Raw genomic sequence first — 20,581 nt, 5'->3', positions numbered from 1 at the left:
TACATGACTTCGATCAACGATTACAAGAAGCAGCTAGCTGATCTTACAGCTTTTGAATCCATCTCCACACACAGTACTTTGAAATGCCAACCGTGGCCGATTATAAATATATATATATATATATATATATATGATATTAATGTTAGAGGCACCCTAAAGCAATTAATTTGCTATCATTGATGACTTTAGGGGCCTATCACTATCGTCGTCTAATATAAAGCACATAACCCTTTTTCAAGTCCTAGCTGGCCTGTCAACGTTGGGTCAAACGCCCACGATCGATCATATATATTTGTGGCACTGACCCTTTATTATATATATCAGCTTTTTCATAAAGTACTACTTATACTATTCTCCAAAATAAATATTAAATTATTTTACTTTATCTGGCACCTTTATATATATGTTATATTTTTAATGTATGCTATCAGCTGCTTGCTTTTGTCTTGTTTATCAAATAATGTAGAAGGTTCTAATTAACCCATTTATGCAGTACTACTTAATTAAGTACTTACTAATCAAATCCCAGTTTACATTCAAACTATATTGCCGATCGAGAACTTTTGCCAGTTTCCCTAATGGTTCGTTCATGGTTTATCTTCCGGCGACTCCTTGCCCTTCTGATCTGTGGCTAATGCCTAATTCTAAGGTTTGAGTAACTCATGTACCCGTTAATATATATACCACCATCTAATTATATGTGATCTGCCTTTCTTTTCTTTTTTCTCCTGTTTTACTTTGGTGTTTCTTAAGCAAAGGAAGCACTACTACTCATGCCTGCTCCATGAAATCACTGCTTTTGCCAATTGATGATCATATTCATGATAATGTGTGTTGAAGTAACAGTAATTAATATATATCAAACCTCATGCATTTTCGTTTCTAATCGAGCTCCTTTATCTACATGATTAGTGACGTTAAACTTGTTTAAGACCAGGGACTAATTTAAAGTGCCTCCCCCGCCCAAAACAAAAAAAAAAAAAGAAAGAAAGAAAGGAAAAGAAAAAGAAAAGAAAAGCTTAATCTTGATGATAATTGTAAAGTGTTGGCGTTTTTGTCGACAATTTATTAATCACATCACACAAGCTTTCCTTTCTTCTTCCAATTATTAATCTCATTATTTGGTGATGGGCTTTTGAACATGAATATATAATATACCTTTTGAGTCAAATATTTGGCAAAGCCCTCAAAAGGAGGTCTAAAGCAGCAGGATTTAAAGTTGTCTCAAGAAAAAGACAAAACATTGGAACAGGAGAATATATGCTTTCTCAAGCTCAGGGGCATGAAATCCAAAGCAAGGGGGCCATGCTTCCCTCTTTGCTTTCCATGCCCACTGAACCATAAATATTACCTTATTCGGTGCGATTCCTTCACCTTCCTATAATCTTTTAGCTAGGTTTTCATATATATCGCTAGCTCTGAAAGAATGCAAAGACTGTCCAGAGCTAACGGCACAGATTTTGCCACGCTTTTGTTAATGTCTGCGTATTTATAAGAATAGTGGAACATCATGTCTTCGCACTGATGCGTTCCGATTGCCTTCCTGAAGCAGACCAGATGAATGATCAATTATGCCGTGCACAAGGTTCTCCAAGAAAAGAAATACAAGACATGGACATACACCATATATAATGAGATGCATGGGATTTTTTTCAAAGTTATACGGCGGGTACATTTAATATTCCCTGTTTCTGATATTTGCTCGAATAAAGGACCAAGATAAGAGCTTTTTATATATCTTTTCTTATTGAGGGAAACATGTTCTTTTAAGGACAATTTATGGCCATTCTTGAGGATGAGGAGAAAAAAAAAAAAGAAAAAAAAAAATTAAAGATGATGCTGATCTATGATCTATATCGCCTAGCCTTCCCACCTCTAATCTTTGATGTTATAAGCTGCTTCAGTTACTTTTGTGTGCCATGATTGATGAACTTATAACTCTACCAAATCTTATTTTGCTTTACTAATTTCTATTTATTTGGTTACTAATTCAGCTGAACTTTATTTAATCCTAATATTAAGTGGGAAAATGGGATAAATTAGTGTGCTAAATTAGAGATTATTCTTCGTAATGAAAAATGTTATTAACGACTTAAATAAGAGTAAAATGTTTAAAGCATAACTCAATTCAAAACAATTACGCGGCATTTGCAATTCCACGACTGTATATAGCATTGCTCATTTAATAATCATGCCATCATTTTCTTTGAAAATATGTAAGTACGCGCCTGCATATTCAAAAAAACGGATTGATTAGGTCAGGTGGATCAATTGAATTGTTGATCCGAAATAAATAAGAGGGTACGTACTGTATGGTCTAGTTTGGTAAGTTGTGCGCGATTGAGTTGGCGCATATATCAGTTTCCTATGCTAACTCATGAGCCTATCCATATCACTTGGCAGCTTGGCTTCCAGTAATCAATTGTAAAGAATAATCACACAATAAATATATATTTTTTGAGAGAGAGAGAGAGAGAGAGAGAGATTTTCAACTAATTGCTTCAAGGTTAACATGAGAGCCGTTGGGAGTCTAGGGACTATATTGCATGCATCTGCGTCAACTTGTGAGTGAATTAATATGTATGTTGAACAATTGAAATTGTTATTATAAAGGTGAGAATCAGTTTTCGATTGCGTTCTAAAATGAAGGGGTCTATATATATATATATATATATATATATATGTTCAATATAAGACGAGTAGAGTAGGTATCTGTAACTTCAGAAAAGATGGTAAAGAACGACCACTGAAGGGCTAATTTTAGCCCAAATAGAATGGCCACTGTCCTCTATAAATGACTGAATTGTAAAGTTGGTTACAATTCATGTAAAATGTTTCTGATTCTAATATACAAGTGGCAGGCTGTATAACTACAGCATATTATGCTCATAATTCAGAACAAAAAAATAATTAATGAACTGATATACAAAATTTGTCGACATCCCTTTCTGATCCAACGAAGGACACTCGCACATTAAAAAATACACTGAGCAAGATGGTAGTGTGGTGGCAGGAAACTCCAATTCAAGCTCAAAAGCTCACAACCTCTTCTCTCTGTTTCTTCGCTAAAGAGGAATATTCTAGCTCTATTCCATTTTCCAGCTCTCTCTCTATCCACGCCTCACTATCCATCTCAGAATTTGTGGCTTCAGCAAACTTCATATCCGCAGCAGTGCCACGTCTCTTCCGTTTCAATGCCTCTCTGATCCGGTTAGTGTCAATCTTAATATGGTTATTTTGATTGGGGAAAATCTGGTAGCTTGACCTCTGATCAGATTCTACTGTTTTTGGCTTGACCTGACTCTGGTCCTCAACAGTACCACCGTCACAGCCATTATCATTTGTCTTAGATGGTAAAGCTTCTTTAACAGAAAGATGGCAGTCACCTCTTTCCAGATTCTGGCTTTTATTAGACCTTACACCTCCAGCCTCGACCAGGTTACTACAGCTAGAAGAGCAATCAGCAGCTGAGCCTCCACCAGGGTTTTGGCCATTAACCATTGCCTTTTGAACTGGAGCTACAGATTGAGTGATCCTCCCACGTGTGGCTGGTGGCACTTGTTTTATGTTTTGCTTCAACGTGAGCATCATATGCTGGATGACCTCTGAAAAAGCTCATCAAGTTCAAAAAAGGCTTCATATAAAAGGACAGCATGAATCTAACTGTCAATAAGACTGGGTAAGGAGAGGTTGAACACACAGATACGGCAATCCAACTGAAACCAAGCAACCAGTTTATGAGCTGAAGAGATGACGCATAAATCCTACCATCCATGCTTTTGAAAATACAAAACAAAACAGAATAAAGGGGATTCACATACACACCCAGGCAACAACAAATTTTTTTCCAATGTACAATGGTGAAGTTTTTATTTGAGATATATCCTTTTGTCCAAATTACATGGTAGAAAGACAAACATGAAGCTAACTTCAATCTGCACAAGTCATGATTCATGACATGTAAATTGTAAGGAAATTTTCCATAACTAACCTTTTAACTGTTTCGGTGAAATTTCAAACTCCAGCCACCAAAAATTTTTCTTCTTCGTAAGCAATTCCATACTTTCTAAAGCAGTGGCAGCAAGAAAGATGGAACCGGCCGCAATATAATGAGGCTTGTACTGCAAACACAATGTTGTCCGAAGCCTACATGTCCCATTTAAAGGAGACTTTTTAATAACCAGAAATATCAACATTAACATCTATTCAATACCAACAAAAAAACAAAAACCGACCAGAACAAATAGTCTTACGTGTCATTCACAAAATTCCATGCTACTTTAGCAAGGTTAGAGAGATCCAATTTCTTCAGACCAGCAACAAGAGGCTGGTATGGAAGTTGAATATCAAGATCAAAAGCAATTGTTGACAACAAAAGCCTCTCCCCGATTAAGATTAGTTCCCTCTGCTTATCATATAGTTTCTGCATGCATATATTGGTGGTAAATAAGAAACAGTGATCATGTCAAATATAGTCACAAGGAAGCATGGGAATCTCATCTCACATGTTCTTTTCTTATTCTTTGCGGGGCCAAACGATCCCATTCGTACATCATCTCATAAGACAGAAGAACAACATCCTTCAGGAAGCGCGGTGTGTCCCCAATTTTGCAAGCAAGAAATGTGCTCGCAGTAGCAATTGTCTGTAAAATGGGGCACCAACATTGGAATGTGAAGAAGCATAATCAGCTTAATAAATATAATCAATAATTGAGCATATTCTTTCAAGCTTCCACCTTCCGCATGTCAAGAAAAACTGGCTTTCACTGAGAAAAAAGGTCAATTAGTATTAAAACCATGTCTATTTCAAGTGAACATTTGATATCCTTTGATTCTTTTAAGTGTACAGAATTAAAATATTATTTGAAGGATAACAAAACAGCAGAGATGCCTCAATAGGACAATTTTCAACATGATATATAGCTTGTCTACTGTTGAAAAAATTGTAATAGTTTATGCACCATAAAAATTATTTAGAACACTTTTCTCATCCATCCTCCCCTGTGCCACCTACAGATTCGGTTGCAGGCATCTAATATTTAAAAATTAAAGGAAGGGTGTCACATGCAAACTCATCAATGGTCCATGGAGCATTTAACTGGTATGCTCAAATATATTTCACATAGTCAAACAGTATCCATTTCGAGAACATAAACTAACTTCCTAATCAGACACATTCGGTGATAAAAGATGGGCAACCACAGAATAATATCTACCTGCCAATCATTCTTAGCATGAGATTGACGCATATAAAACCGGTGGCACAACAACATTCCACTTGCTATTTTCACCTGAGGCCTGAAAAGCAGAAGCAGACCATCATCGTCAAACACCATGCTAGGAGAAATACCAAAATTCATGACAGGCAAAATCTTAGGGTAACAAAAACCTCACATTTCTGGCGCTAGTAGATCTCAAAGCTAAACGTTATGAACTAAAACTTAAACTTACACTTTAAGCTTCTCGCCAAGCCTTTGAATAAATTTGCAGTATGACTCCCGCAAATGCGACTCATACTCCAAATCAATTCCATCCTTCCTGGAGGGGGAATGGTCTTCAATTTCTTTTCTACTGAAATACCACTTACGTATATCGCAATGAGGCTCTTCTGGCAAGCACATGCTTCCTGCAGCTCTAGAAATCCCCTGCTGATAAGAACTATCAATGAAAGATGACCCAAAAAATTTCAAATCTAACAACTGAGCCAGGGGTTCTTGGTTTTTTGTTTTTGACAAGTATTATGTAGCAGCTTTCCCTTAGAAATTAATCATTTGCAGATTAAAGGCCAAGGTAAAAAACTGATTCAATTAGATAAAGCGCAATCAGCTGGGAAATAAGATTTTGAGGAACTTTAAAAAATGCCTGTTCTTTATAATAGATAAGGTTGAACATATTCAGCCATCTACATCCAGCATCCAAGGGATTACTTACATTCTTTTCGACAACTATTTCCCCCAATAAGATTCAGTGGCATCCCCTAATTTTTATGGCTTCCCTTTAAAGATCCACATGCCCAGAGTTTATCGCGAGATACCCACATTCTCAATACAGATACAGATTGCGAAAGATTCTTTCTGGAAAACATCAAAATGACTAATCTCACTAGGATAAACTGATTTCATACTACACTAATTTGTTTTTTTTTTTTTGGTTTGGTGTGGGGGGGTTGGCAGTTGATGTTTTCAAATACCTACTACCATATTCACCCTATTCATCAAGTCAACTAAGCAAATGTACACGAAATAACAATATTAGATATTCTAGGAATAAGATAAATCAATTAATTATAAAAATGTATTAAGAAAAAAAAAATCGATTTTTCTATATAAAACTTCTAGTTGCTAAATGCCACATTCAAATATTTGACGATTTATTTTATCAAAAAATATATATGAAGGATTACACAATACGAGCATGCAGCAAAATAAATTGAAGATCACAAGCAGTGAGTTCATTTTTAAAGTTCAGCATGAATAAGTACAGCCTGCAATCCGACCCCTCCATTGCAACCCCTTTTGGATAAATGAAGTATCACGCAATACCTTTAAGATCACCCACAATCAAAAGAAAAGCTTTGTTGTATTGCTATTTTTGATTGATTAAAAAAAGGATCTCTCTTAAAAGTAGAAAAAAGAAAAGAAAATTCTTTTCTTCTCCCCTATATTGCATAGTATAAGGTTTTCATTTTGACTTATGTGTTATGGCCTCACATGGGCTTGGTTGAATTCTAAAATTTTAATCCACGAAATAGATGGAAGCTTCAGATCCACAAATAAACCGAGAGAAAAGTTACGAAAAGAAGAAAATAATGTAATCAGACGTACACACTTGAAGAAATTGCGTGAACCGCTTAACTGAAAGAAAAGCCATATCGATTTTAATTGAGTTTGACTCCAAATAGTATTGCCGTAATCTCTGTGTAGAGGCCGATAACTCACAGGAAAGGATCATTTATGGAAAAGAAAATGGAACCCGGAATTAACAAATTCGACTACAAGAAGTCCCAAGTTACGAGAATTTCCCAAATACTTCTTGTAAAACTTCCCAGGAACGATTAAAGTCGAAATAGAAAGAATACAAAGAGAAAAAACAGATTACGGAGAACGCAGTACCTGAGGCATAAGGAACCGAAGAATGAAACATCCGTGTACTCCTGATCAGAGAACCCTAGCTTCGATGTTACCGTTTAGAGCAGCGGGGGTATCAGCCTATCAGGGATCCGCATCAACCCTCTTTCTTGGTCGCTAAGCTTGAGCGTGTTCCTTTTACGCGTTGAGATCTTTTGCTTTTGCTTTATGTTGTGCGCCTTGTGCTCCAGAATCCGAGTCAAGAGAGCTTCCCAGTAGTTGGATAGAAACGAGATTGGAAACATCCTTAGCGCGTGTAAAAATCATAAAATTACGCACATATTTTTTTCAAAAAAATATTAATTTAAAAATAAAAATTCTATTTAGAGTTATTTTTCCATACTTTTTACATATTTTATTAATATAAAATAACTTTTTTTATACAAAATAACTTTTACATACTTTTTTTAATATAATTGACTGTATTATTTTTTAATATAAAATAATTATTTTGATCAATCATATCAATTAAATATACAAAAAATATGTAAAACTAACTATACAGCACAACTTTATCAAAAATTATGTATGAAGTACAATTTTATTAACAAAAATTAAACGCATTCTATTAATATGATTAACTATGCTATTTTTTAATATAAAATCACTAATTTGACTAATTATATTAATAAATATATAAAAAATATACAAAAATAACTATATGTAACAAAACTTATTTATTAATCAACGATCGTGTGACTAATTTATAGAGATTTGGAAGATTTTTACTTAGAACAACTATAAACGTTTATGTAGTTAGTTGTATCCCATAATACTAAAAGAATCTCCGAGGGTATAAATCCCACATAATTTATTAATTTATCTAATCATTTTATCATTTAATTTATGTATTACATACTTATCTTTATACCCAACAGGTCCAACACCACAAAAGATAGATTCTATTTTTTCTTGGAACCTTTTTCTTAATATATAAGCACGATCGATCTCAAGTTCCTTGTTCAACCACAAAAAATGTTAATTACTTGTATAAATTTTAAATTATGTATATAAGAAATTAGAAGCATTATGGGAGGGAAGAAACAATTTTTTCCTCCCCCTGTTTTTCTCATTAAAATCTTCATGGCACAGACCTCAAAAACTATTTATTGTTGGAGGAACAATATCAGATATTGTCTTCTATGAACTTAAGCTTTACATATTTCAAAAGTAAACTACAGCTAACATCTCAAACCTTCTCTAGTTTTGGGGCAGTTAAAGAAAGATTGAACTACTGCCAACTTGAATTGCTACCAGAGGGCTGAGACTGTTTGAACCTCATCTACATAATGACAGAACCCACGTCGACCATGTCATCTTTATATGTCTGCTGCAAGAAAGTTCCCAGATAGCGATACCTACATATAGACATAAGTTGTGTATTACACTTGTTTCTCAATTAAACAAATCCCAGAGAAGAGAGGACAGAGAGAGAAGGGGCGCAGCGCGGCGCGTGGGGGGGGGGGGGGGGGGGGGGTGGTTGTAGATTGCAGAGCTTCTGGAATTTATTGAGTACCTTCTCGCCCAGTTTGAAGGGCGGAAGACCCTTGTAAGGACATGTACCGCACCGAAAAGCATCCCCTAGCCCACACTGCAGGTTGTAGAAGACCGTTCAGAGTATTGCAACATTTATGAAAAAAGGATGATTGAGATATGTTCAGCGCAGTGGAACGATAAAAACTGCATGCATGACAAAAGAAAGGGGCAGTTTTGACATTTTTTAAAGCTCCTGAACCTACTAAGGTAAAATTTGACGTTTGATCGTCCTGTACTTTCACAGGAAAACACATCTAACAGCAACACCTCTATAACCCTTTGCCAATAAAAACACCATATTGCTTCTTTTTATATACATCAATTAAATACCAGGATAACCAGGATCTAAAATTTGACCTTTGAACATCCCCACCTAAATTTATTTGTTTCAATCAGTATACCGGTGTTACTTCTGGGTAGGGACATCACCCAGGTTCTCACCATAGCATAAAAGCCACATGTATGATCGTGTCACTTCACTCACTCTTAAAGATATGATCGTGTCACTACATGCAGCAATTAATAATTGTATCAAACAATAGATACATACACTGCCGCAAGCTGATTGAGGATTATTAATCTGCTCCACAGTCGGTTTTATCTGTATTTTCTGCTCTGCTTCAGCCCGCCCGCACGTGCAGTTTTTGCAAGCTTTCCTCGTGCTTCCAACTTCACAATCACCAACTGCACAAGAATTTTTTCATAATTAATGAAACTGCAAAGCCAGGGAAGGGGGAGGGACAGGAGGCAGCAGAACTCCCAAACTCTATGCCAATGAAGAGAGTTAACATGATAGTTGTTTATGGCTCCTGTTTATCTCTTACCCAGTGGTAGCTGTGGTTTCTTTAAATCCTCTTCACTTAATAGGCTATCTTCATCAATCAGATCTGAGTCATCATTGATCTGAACTGTAATCGGACTTTTTGTGGCCTTCTTGATAGCAAATGAAGAACCAATCTTCCATGAAGCCTTCTTAGCCTTGACCTATGAACAAAAAAGAGGATGCTGAAATTTAACTAACTAGCAAAACATACATTACAAATATTAACCTCCCAATCAAGGTTAGTCTTCCACACCCAAAGAATAAAAAGAAACCAAGGTGTTGATACAAGAAAGTACCATTGACTTTTGTCCAAGGACCTCTGCTTCTAAGAACCCTGCCAAAAGTAAGTTGCGCTCAAGAGTGGAGGTTGTCTGTAAGAAACCCTAGTCAGACTCTCACTACAAACTAATTTCATGCAGTCACAAAATTCCAAACCAATTACCTTATCCGTTTCCCCTGTTGCGGACTGAGAAGTCCTGTGAATTAGTATTGTGCCACCAGGCTTCAACACTCTTGAGATTTCCTCAAATAACCGAACACTGGGAAATTCAGCTGATCTACTGATACAAATAACAATATCTATAGAGGAAGACTCCATAGGCAGCTGATCTATTGCAAGTCAAGACCAAAATCAGGAGACAGTTGTGAAGAGAATATTTGAATTACAGCTACTAGAACCTAGACAAAATGATCCTCAAATTAAAAGAACAAACATGATACTGAATATATATATATATATATAAATAAAATGAAATAAAATAAAAAGAAAGAAAAAGAACAAACATGAAGATAAGAAATTCAAATACAAAAGCATGAAGATTTTGCCATAACAAGGAGCATAAAAAGGATATTTAAACTAGCATCCAAAGATGTTAATACTTGAATTATAAAAAACTAACTTAAAAAAAAAAAAGAAAAAAAAGGAGAAAAAAAAAAAAAAAGAGGAAAGCAAACAGCTTAACAAAGGGTTTGAGTTTTTAATTTAAAATTTCTCAGGAAAACAATCTAGTATCCTCCGCAGTCCTTATATTATAGAGAGACTATGCCAAACACAGAGTTTTCAGGCATATACCTGAAAAAGGGTCACAAACTAAACCAAATCTACAGAAAACCAAAAAACCTATCGGGTATAAAATCGATTTATACTATAATGGCAGCGATACAATACATTCACAGGTAACAGGCAAAATCTTCTTTTTAGTGGATAATAGAAGAGAACGTACTCAAAGAGGATGCTTGAGTGATAATTTGAGGATCACATAGTTCAAACCCTTTATTGCCAAGCTCAGTAACTGTAGTAGATACAGCACTGACTGGCAGAACAGCGTCGTCTGTAAATGCCAGTACACTGCCTTGCATTGTGTTGTTCTCCTACAAGACCAGTTCAAAAGTAAAAAAGGTGAAAAGATGACCAATGAAATTTCCATCCTTCTTTATTAGTCAACTAACATTATGTAGATTCCATAAAAGGGTTAGAAAATACAATAAAAAGTGGAATTAAAAACACATCAAAGAAAATAAACCCAAAAACCTGTGAAACTCATGAAAGGCTCATAGTTTATATAAAATCTAATACACCCGTAGTTTGAATAAGAGTAATAATCATAAAGCATCAGTTCATAACATGTATAATTGCCCACAAATTCTGTGGCGAAAGTACCCAGTTTCCAAAAACAAAACATGTACAATCGGTTTGATTGGGCTGTGATTTCCTCTTGCGCATTTGTGTCTCCCGGAGAGAGTGAATGCTTTGGGTTTTTGAGTGGTGTGGAGAGTAGATTTCAGCGATAATCCGTGATGATGAAGGGTGGATTCCGGTGATTGAGAAACTTTGAGAGAGAAAAAGAGAGAAAGAGGGACTAGGCAAAAACGTTACAAATAGGGAAATTTTACTCAACTTATTTGTTTTGTAATTGAAAGGGGAGAAGAACGACAATAAAACAAGAGGAGAACAAACTAGACTACAACTGAAGTGATCCTAATAGCGAGAGAGATAAAGATTTATGAAAAAAAAAAAAAAAAACACAGAAATCGAGTCTAAACTGACCATTTTTTTCCCCCTGTTCAGATGAGAAATAAAGGGACCATTCTAATTTATGCCACAAATCATTTAATTTTTTCCACAAAAAAAAAAAAAAACACGTGCCGCCAGGCGCCATCGTATATTCGTTTCCTCTATCTCGGAAATGTTTCTGGGCAACCAAACACCAGGTTAACGAAAGCAACGTGAGAATTCCAGTATATATCACAAATGACCAGGGGGGGGAAATTCAGGATTAAATACCGTGAAAAAATCAAAATGCGAAAAAAAACAATATAAAATAAAATAAAATAGGCCGATCAGAGAAATGCATTGCGATCTAAGACTTGAGTGTGCTTTATATTTTTATATAACAAAACTCATATGAAAAGAAATATGACTCACCATCGAGATCCAGGAGGATCAGCAACTTGGAGAACCCTAAGAAATAAGACTTTGCGTGAAGGAATTTCCCACAGTTTATCGATCTCTCTCTCTTCCTGTTTATAACTTGCGAATCACGAAGCCACTAGTTGCGATGGTCGGCTCGTTTAAATAAATTGGGAAGGAGGGAGGGATTACGTGGAAGGGAAGCCGCCAAATCAGGTTATGACGTGCCCGCTAAGCGCGTGGAGGCTTTTTGAGAGCCTGGCCTTGGGTGTGCTCGTACAACGTCGCCACGAGTTCGGCCTCGTTAACTAGACTGGGCCCAGAGGCTAACATACCACACAACGCGGCGTTATCAACTTCGTTTCCATTACCTCCAAGGTCCAACAATCTTAAAAAAAACGATTGTATTCTCAGTTTCAAAAATATATATATATACTCATATCTTTTTATTAATTATCCATTCTTATCGCACTTTGAGCATATTATGAATATAAATTAATTTATTATTTTTAACATGTTTTAACGACGTAATGTTGAACATGGATTTGAATTTTGATCCAAAAGTGCTTAGATGATAGTGACTAGTGTACTAGTGCTAGCCGATGGCCCAACCCATGTACTAGGGATGGGCTAGCCGGGCCCAAAACCTTGACAATACTCACAGTTTATTTATTTCTTTTTTAGTTACGCTTTAATTTCAGGCCTGTAACGTTCAATCTCGTACTTTTGATTCACCATCTTGTCTTCAAACAATTGTGTCTCTGAATATTTGAATACCGGTGTACAAGTGAATCACAGGAGAGACACAGGAGAGAAGCTGTGTATGATTCTTTTATTTGTGGCTTTACATGATTAATGATAATCGATACTCATCACTCATCAAAGGGTTGAACCATTCGGCAGTTATGAGTAGAAATTATTTACGTTGGGACTTTTTGTGTTGTGTTTTTACAACAATTCAACCCATTCTGGGACATGCCCGGATGGATCCAATTATTTCAGAGCAATAACTCATTGGAGTCCCTGTTTTCTTCACCACCAGCAAAATTCGGAAACCATTCTAATTACACAGGCAGATGACTTAAAAGTGAATGGAAAAGACTAGTGTCTTCCATTTTTGGTATGCACGTCTGTTTTCATAATTAAACAGTTCTTCTATACACAACCGCTGTTGGAGAACCCCTGCGGCATCGGCTGACATGTCAGCTAATTTTTATTTTTATTATATTAAAAAATAAAAATAAAAATAAAAAAATAAAATAAAATAAAACAAATCACAACAAGTTGTCTGCATGTTGCTTAACAAGAGGGTAGTAGACGTGAAGAATAAAAACTTCTTGGGCTGTAGAGTTACCCTAGAGAACAACGACAAAACGAATTAACCGTGAAGGGGGGGTGCAATAGAGCTGGCGTTGGGCACCGAGGAAGGTGGTGCAAGGTGGAAATCAATGGCGACTTGGCTGAGTTAATGGCATTGGGACTTCGACGGAAGGAGTAGTATGCGGCTGAGTTGGGCACCAAGGAAAATAACTGAACGCGTCAGTAGCTAGAAGCAGTGGAAGACAAGTGGTATGGTGGTGTCGATTTGGCCATGTCTCCCAGCTAGTAATGGTGTAGCTCGATGGGTGCGACTGAGGGCGGTAGAATGGTAGGTGGTCCAGGGAGTAGCATAACTAAGCTGGGGTTGATCTCGTGGAGCTCGTTGGCGATTTGGTGACGGTCTAGGTATCACGACCGAGTTGGGCTGTGGGAGTCGTTGTGGTGGTTCCGTCATCGAGTTGCAGAGTTTTCTATTGTTGTTAACGATGCAAAACAGGGGTTGCGTTTGTGCATGTCTGTGGTAGATGGTGCAAGGTGACTGAGCAGGAGGTGGTGGAAAGCTCGCGGAGGTGATCACTATGGTGGGTACGGTGTGAGGCAGCGGCTGAGGTAAACTCGAGAAAGCCAAACTCTGTTTTGGTTGCTAAAAATAAGGACTTTTTTGTTGTTTGCAGGTGATGGTGTGCAGGGGCACCCATTATTTCTTTACCAACAACGCTAACAAATTTACGCCCAGTAGCAGTTGTTTTGGAGCAAACTATTTTTAAACCTAAGATTTCAAGTATCGTGTAATTATATATTTACAAATAGATTTTGATAATAACAAATAAATTTAAAGAATAAAAAAGTCTTAAACTCAAGTTATCTATACAATAGAGTCAAGCACATCAAAAAATCAAACATGAGCAAGAAATGAACAAGTTGACATTAAAGTTATAAAGTAATATTGTAAATCTCTTAAAAATTTAAAATTAGGATTAAGGCTCAAAATTAATATTTTATCATAAAGTATTAAAATATATTTTTCACATGTGCATAAATATTTTGAAAATTAAATTTGAAAATTTTGAAAGATGATTGATTGTCATCTTTCACTTGTGCATGCTTTATTTTAATATTTTTAAAAGCGATTGATGCTCTTTTTGACTTATACAAAAAGTAAATGATTTTATTTGAAAAAAATTTTGAAAAGTAAAGTGTGCTCATTTTGTCATATGCAAAAAGTAAAATGATTATATTTGAAATTTTTGAAAAGTGAATGGTGTTGTCTTTGACATGTGAATATTTTTAAATTCGAATATGAAATCTCATATGCCTATAAATAGATCATTTGAGAGTTCACATTTACAACGCCAAGAGCATACAATATTCATTCAAAACTTTCCTCTTATCTAAAGATCGAGCCTTAACCCTTGTTCATTTTGAGAGATATAGTTTACGCTATATTATTCTTATTTCACTCATTGAGAAGTGTTTTCTGATAACCTATCCACTATCAAATCTTGTATCAGTAAAAGAGTGTGTATAACCCTTGTGCATGTAGAAAGTATTCTACACAGAAAATAGTTGAATCATCACGTATAAGATGATTATAAGTGTAGATGATGTTCCACACGGATTCTTTATACCTATGTTGTTTAAAAGTATAATAGGTTTTTATTTCCCATTAAATAAGGTTGAATAGTCAATTTGGAGATCTTCAAGTAGTAACTTGAGGCGAGGACGCAGACAGTAGGGCCAAACCTCGTTATATAGGAAGTCGTTGATGGGTTCGATTCATCATTTCCAATAATTTTATGCAAATCCAAGGTTCACTGAAAAGGAGCTGATTTGCTCATGCTCTTCGTGGTTTTTATCTTTCCTAAATAATGACTTGCTATGGTGGGCTCTCCATGCATTTTCACCTTTCCTTTCGTTAAGGGAAACTTGGGCGATGATACTGCAAAGAAGAATAGGATGAAGAAGGAGAAACAAGGTAATAGAAAGATGAAGACGAAACGAGGCGTTATTAAATGAAACAATGCCGTTTCATTTATAATTTTATACCACGTGGGACGCGATTCTCCCGCACTTCTTCGAGCCAATTAGATTCACATTTTTGTTAAAATATATATATGAGAGAGAGAGAGAGAGAGAGAGAGAGAGAGAGAGGATATGTTGCATCAAATCACGGACATATACTACAGTAACTATACTGTTGATAAAACATTGTTCACGCATTAATTATCGAAGCCGATACAGTTTTTGGGGACAAAAGCACCTTATGCAAATAGTGACAATGGTTGGGCGGACGAGGTAAAGGAAAAATTACTTGAATCACATATTGAGGGGACATATCAATGTCACCCGGCAAGATTTTCTTCTTTTGTCTCTCGGATTGTCAAAAATCCATAGAAAAGAAGGTCCCATGGTGCCACTGATGCCATCCAATGCATGCCAGGCCAGTCTTTGATGAAATCAGAAAGAAATTGACAATAATAATAATCTATAGTACCTCACCTGACCTACCTTCTCAACAAATTGAAATTTCCTACAGTACTCTAGCTAGTATTATTAGTGTTACCAAACAAGCACGTCTCTTCCTGTCTTTGCATTGGCTTCTTCAACATTATCGACCATGGAATTCAGGGAGAAAAACTATCTGTTCATTAAATAAGGTGTGCATGTGTCCGTACGTTCAGGCATAATTCAGGTATATTTTGTCTATTTTTTATTTTATTAATATTTAAAAAAAATGCAAAATGTATTATCCGCCAGATCCGATAAACATTTTCCAAATTCAGGTATTTATTTCAAAATTTTAAAGAGTGCGTTTTCCTTTAAATTCAAATTTTATTAGTATCGTACATGCTCGAGTTTATTTCCTATATACAGGGCCGGAATCAGAAAATCTGATTTGAGAGGGTCAAGTTATAAAAAAATAATTTCTTGGGAGGTCAAATACTAATTTTAATATAATTTATTTTATAAAAATATTTTTAAAATTATAATTTTCATATGATTTTAAAAATTTTGGGGAGGCTTCCGAGGCCTTATTAGTTCCGCCCCTGTCTATCTATATATAATGAAGGAATATTCAAAAATATTGGACCAAGATCTCATTTAAATTCAAATGTAAACTACATGTTCAAGTTTATGTTTTATTTTTTAAAATAAGAGGGTGATAAATGTACATTGATAGTATTTTTAAAATTGGAATTATATTTTGTATTATTTTAAACATCACGTTTGAGGAAAAACATAATTTTCTCAAACGTACTTTTTAACTTATTTAAAATAAAAAGAATTTTAATATATAGCATCCAAATAATCTAATTTTTTTCATTACAGAGCTTTTAAGATTATTTAAACACTTTTTAACACTTCTAATATATTGCAACTCCGAACAGACCCTCAAATTTCTCTAATAACGTATATGCTCAGTTTTATTTAAAAAAAAAAAAAAGAAGTGATAAATTTTTTTTATGAGAAGTGTTACGGACACAAATGGATTAAACAAAAATAAATTTATAAATTTACATGATTTCATATAATTCGTTAGATATACTTTGTAATAAAAATAATGTTTTAATCTAACGTATCATGTAAAGTCACGTCCCTTTATAAATTTATTTTTATTTAATTTTTTTGTGGCAAAAAAATTATTTTTTTATCCTTTATTTAAATATGATCGTGGACGGATAGTAACAGATTAATGAAGCCTTGATCATGACATTGCAATGAAATAAAAGAAAAGATTCTGTGAATACATAATTTCACCCCCTTTGCATTATTTTCAAAAAAAGAAGAAGAAAACTACCATCTACGCTTTTCCCATCCACTAAGCGGCCGGCAGCCTCCTATGATTTCCAACTTCAATCAACTTTGCTCAACTTTGTCGTTGTTGGCTTTGAAGCCACCCCCCGGCCAACTAACATGTGGACCATAACGCAGGAGCCTGCTTCTTTATCAGCCCGAACAAAACTTCACCAGCTGGACCTCCAAACATATATGTATATATGTCTGTTTGACTTCATTTCAGTTTTATTTATTTTATTTTATTTTATTTTGTGTGTGTGGAGGGGGTCAGTGAGCAATTAAATTAATTTAAAAATGGTGGATAAGACTAAAATTATTTATTTATTGCTTTCAAGATACAAAGCATAACGCATGGCATATATAAAAGCTAAAATGGCAATAAATTGATGTGTAATTTAGAAGAAGATATGCTCGGGAAGTCGACCCAGCAAAGTGTCACGTTCAGATCCTAAGATTTCTTGGGACGACACTATCTATCTTTCATGTGGATCTACAAAAGTAGCCTAGTAGTGGCCTAGTGGCCTCATCCTTTCTTCTTCTCCTTCTTCTCACAATTATTATTATTATTGGGAGGAGGACCCACTGAGTTTTTTTATTATTTAATAATCGACCCATTATTGTATTAATTATTAGTGTTATACGGTCCACCTTATTTATTATTTCTTATATTTTAATTTCTTTTATTTATATTGCTGTACCATATATATATATATATATCCTGGCCTCCTACCTCAACTTTTTCGCCAACTTACATATAATTATCATCCAACTCATGCTCTTCCACTTCAAAGAACATAATTCTGTAGGCCATGTGAAGCATTGTCTTTTTCAAAGGTACAAATCCCACCTTTTATTCCAAATTTTCTACTCTTTCCCACTCTTCCTTCCGGTTCTTGTGGCTCGAGTCTCCTCAAGATTGGGTCTAATTTCATCTTCCAATAAAAGATTTCATGTTCATTGGCATCTATAAATCAACAATAAGATGGTTAGGATATGATGATTTTAACGATTGAAGAGAAGGGATGCTTGGATTTTGACTCTCACAAATAAAACAAAACAAGAAAGAAGAGGTCGGCAATCCATGGCCGGGTTGAGCTGCTCGATCGATCGTACTTCTTCCCAATCCCCAAAATGAATCAAAGGGCAATCATTTTCCTGGCCATTAATAAGTCATGTCTTTTTTTAATTATTATTTGCGAGCTGACGCCAATAACTTATAATGATCAATAAAATTCCTCCTTCGTTTCCACTATGTACATACGTTAATAAATTATAGCCATTATGTCACAGATCATAAATGGGCTTCTTTATGTTGGAAATTAGATCAATTTCATGTCAATAATATTAAATGGAAGGCAGGAATTGCAAGAGATAAGAAGCATTTCTTTTCAGTTATGCTGTCGATGTTAAAAAAGTTCCACTCAGATCAACTAATTTTGTATTGCATGTGTTACCATCACATGATGACCAGAAAAAAAGGGGGAAAAAAAAAATCCTCCAACTTTAATTGGACTTTTCGAACAGATCTTGCCTACCAAGATCATAATAATAATAATAATAATAATAATAATAATTAAAAGAAAAAAGACGAAATCAATCAAAACCCTTGAACTTCAACGGACCTTCTCGATCGAACAGATCGATAACAACAGACATTCACATATATAGCCTCACGTTTTAATTAGAAGGATATTATCATGAATATATATATAATTCAATGATCCATTACGTACGTCTGGTTTAGATCACATGAGATGATTTTAAATGAAAGATAAAAGTTAAATAAAATATTATTAAGATATTAATTTTTAATATTATTATTATTTTAAAATTTGAAAAATTAGAATTATTTCTTATATTTTATGTATGAATTTAAGAAAATTATAATGATGAAATAAAATAAAATGAGATATTTTTCAAGTCTAAACCAAACCTAAAGAAGCTAGGATGGCTGTTTTTGAAAATGCTGGCCTAGAAATAAAACTGATATTTCAATGGCTACCCTAACATTCCCCGTGATCACATGAACGAGAAAGAATGAAATTATCTTTTAAAAATAATAAAAAGAAATCAAACAACGCTAGTAATCAACCTATAATTGAAAGAAAACCAGCCTAGTCTTGTTTGAAACCGATCGAAAAAATAGATAGCAGATCATCGAAGACATATATATAATATGGCACCGGCAGCACCACTTTCCGACCAATTAATATATATATATATACGTATATATTATGTCATGTGTATAAAAGGAACGCGTTTGCTTATGCATAATTGAAGGATGATGATTCGGATCATACTCATTGTTCAATTAGGCATTAATTAACCTAGCTAGAGATCATCCACTCGTCCTAGTTTTTATTGCATCCGACTTTGGTACATCGATCGAAGTACTGGATATCATTCTTTATATATTTTCTCCCAAGCATGCGTTTGAAAAAGAATCCATTATATTGGTCTAAAACGATGTAGCACTTTCCAACCATACACTAGGGTTTCATGGCACTACCTAGGCAAAATGGTTAGGGGCCACGGGCGGATAATCAGTTTAGGCCCCGTTTGTACGTACGTTAAAAGATATTAAAAATAATTTAATTTTAAGTTGAATTTAATATCTAAATATTTAATTTTTAAATTATTAAATATCATTTAATTTAAAACATATTTATACGTGAAATCTATAATTCTTTTTAATTCAACATGACATCTTTATGCATAAGACCCATAATTTTTTAAAATTTTTAATAAATATATATAAATTCATCTTAATATTTAAATACATTTAAATTAATTTTAATTAAATCTTACAAAACTCAATTCATCATCTAATTCACTACTATTTTAAAAAAATTTAACTGATCTCAATTCGTTTTAATATATAAATGGACTTAATGGACGTACCTGAGGGAATTGACCCTTCCAACTTTGAAGCATTATTTTTCGTCCTGCATTATTTCATAGAAGGCGGCTTTACATATGAAGCTTTTTTATTTGTTTTACAATGCGGTACTTTACCTAAAATCAGATGCATTTGCATGAAATGACAAGTTAGTTTCCTGCACAGGAAATAGAAGGAAAATGCTTTCGGTGGTCCTGATTGTCTTTTTCTTTTTCTTTTTTTAATTTAATGATTAAATAAGTACTTTCTTAATGATGTTGTAAATCATTTTTTTAATATTTAAAAAATACACTTAAATAACCTTGTCCATGACTTTTATCGCGCGACACCTGTCGTAGCAGTGTCCAAAATAATAAGCTTGGCATACGACCGAACATTGACCAATGTAAAAGGGCAGTTAGGCCGGAGTAGTACTCCCTATGAACTATGAAGCAACCTAGACAGTTACCGTACGTGGTCTGGTGGCATTCCACAAAGTCAGCTGGCTAGATGCACGGACTAAAGCACGAGATTTAAGACTTGTACTGTTCACGCACTGATATTCTCTTTAAGTTGGGGCACTTGATGACTTTTTGACTCAGCAGAAGAACGTGAGGTTTGGATGTAACGATAAAGTAGTAGTTATTGGTCTATAACGATAAAAAGAGATTTAAAAAAAAGAAAAGAAA

General features: G+C 34.7%; 2 protein-coding genes across 4 annotated transcripts; both read right to left on the bottom strand.

The window, feature by feature from the left end:
• Positions 1 to 2,730: 2,730 nt before the first annotated feature.
• On the bottom strand, positions 2,731 to 7,335 carry LOC122316001 (cyclin-T1-3). 2 transcript variants are annotated; one of them, XM_043132398.1, is made up of 7 exons: positions 7,113 to 7,335; positions 5,452 to 5,648; positions 5,217 to 5,298; positions 4,506 to 4,643; positions 4,254 to 4,423; positions 3,992 to 4,146; positions 2,731 to 3,605 (listed from the first exon to the last, which is right to left on the bottom strand). In XM_043132398.1, exons 1-7 carry the CDS (start codon positions 7,119 to 7,121, stop codon positions 3,031 to 3,033), a joined length of 1,326 nt encoding a protein of 441 aa, XP_042988332.1. In that variant the 5' UTR covers positions 7,122 to 7,335; the 3' UTR covers positions 2,731 to 3,030. The 2 variants fall into 2 exon arrangements, with proteins under 2 accessions (XP_042988332.1, XP_042988334.1); XM_043132400.1 differs by having other exon boundaries at positions 5,452 to 5,645.
• Positions 7,336 to 8,145: 810 nt separating this feature from the next.
• On the bottom strand, positions 8,146 to 12,065 carry LOC122316002 (anamorsin homolog). 2 transcript variants are annotated; one of them, XM_043132402.1, is made up of 8 exons: positions 11,912 to 12,065; positions 10,710 to 10,857; positions 9,929 to 10,095; positions 9,783 to 9,857; positions 9,488 to 9,647; positions 9,214 to 9,347; positions 8,644 to 8,718; positions 8,146 to 8,485 (listed from the first exon to the last, which is right to left on the bottom strand). In XM_043132402.1, the coding sequence occupies exons 1-8, from the start codon at positions 11,912 to 11,914 to the stop codon at positions 8,447 to 8,449; spliced, it is 801 nt and encodes a 266-aa protein (XP_042988336.1). In that variant the 5' UTR covers positions 11,915 to 12,065; the 3' UTR covers positions 8,146 to 8,446. The 2 variants fall into 2 exon arrangements, with proteins under 2 accessions (XP_042988336.1, XP_042988335.1); XM_043132401.1 differs by lacking the exon at positions 11,912 to 12,065 and adding an exon at positions 11,147 to 11,482.
• Positions 12,066 to 20,581: the final 8,516 nt, after the last annotated feature.

The sequence above is a fragment of the Carya illinoinensis genome, chromosome 7 (genome assembly GCF_018687715.1).
Source record: "Carya illinoinensis cultivar Pawnee chromosome 7, C.illinoinensisPawnee_v1, whole genome shotgun sequence".
Classification (NCBI taxonomy): domain Eukaryota; kingdom Viridiplantae; phylum Streptophyta; class Magnoliopsida; order Fagales; family Juglandaceae; genus Carya; species Carya illinoinensis.
Note: the sequence above shows the minus strand (reverse complement) of the source record. Positions and strands in the feature narration are given on the sequence as shown.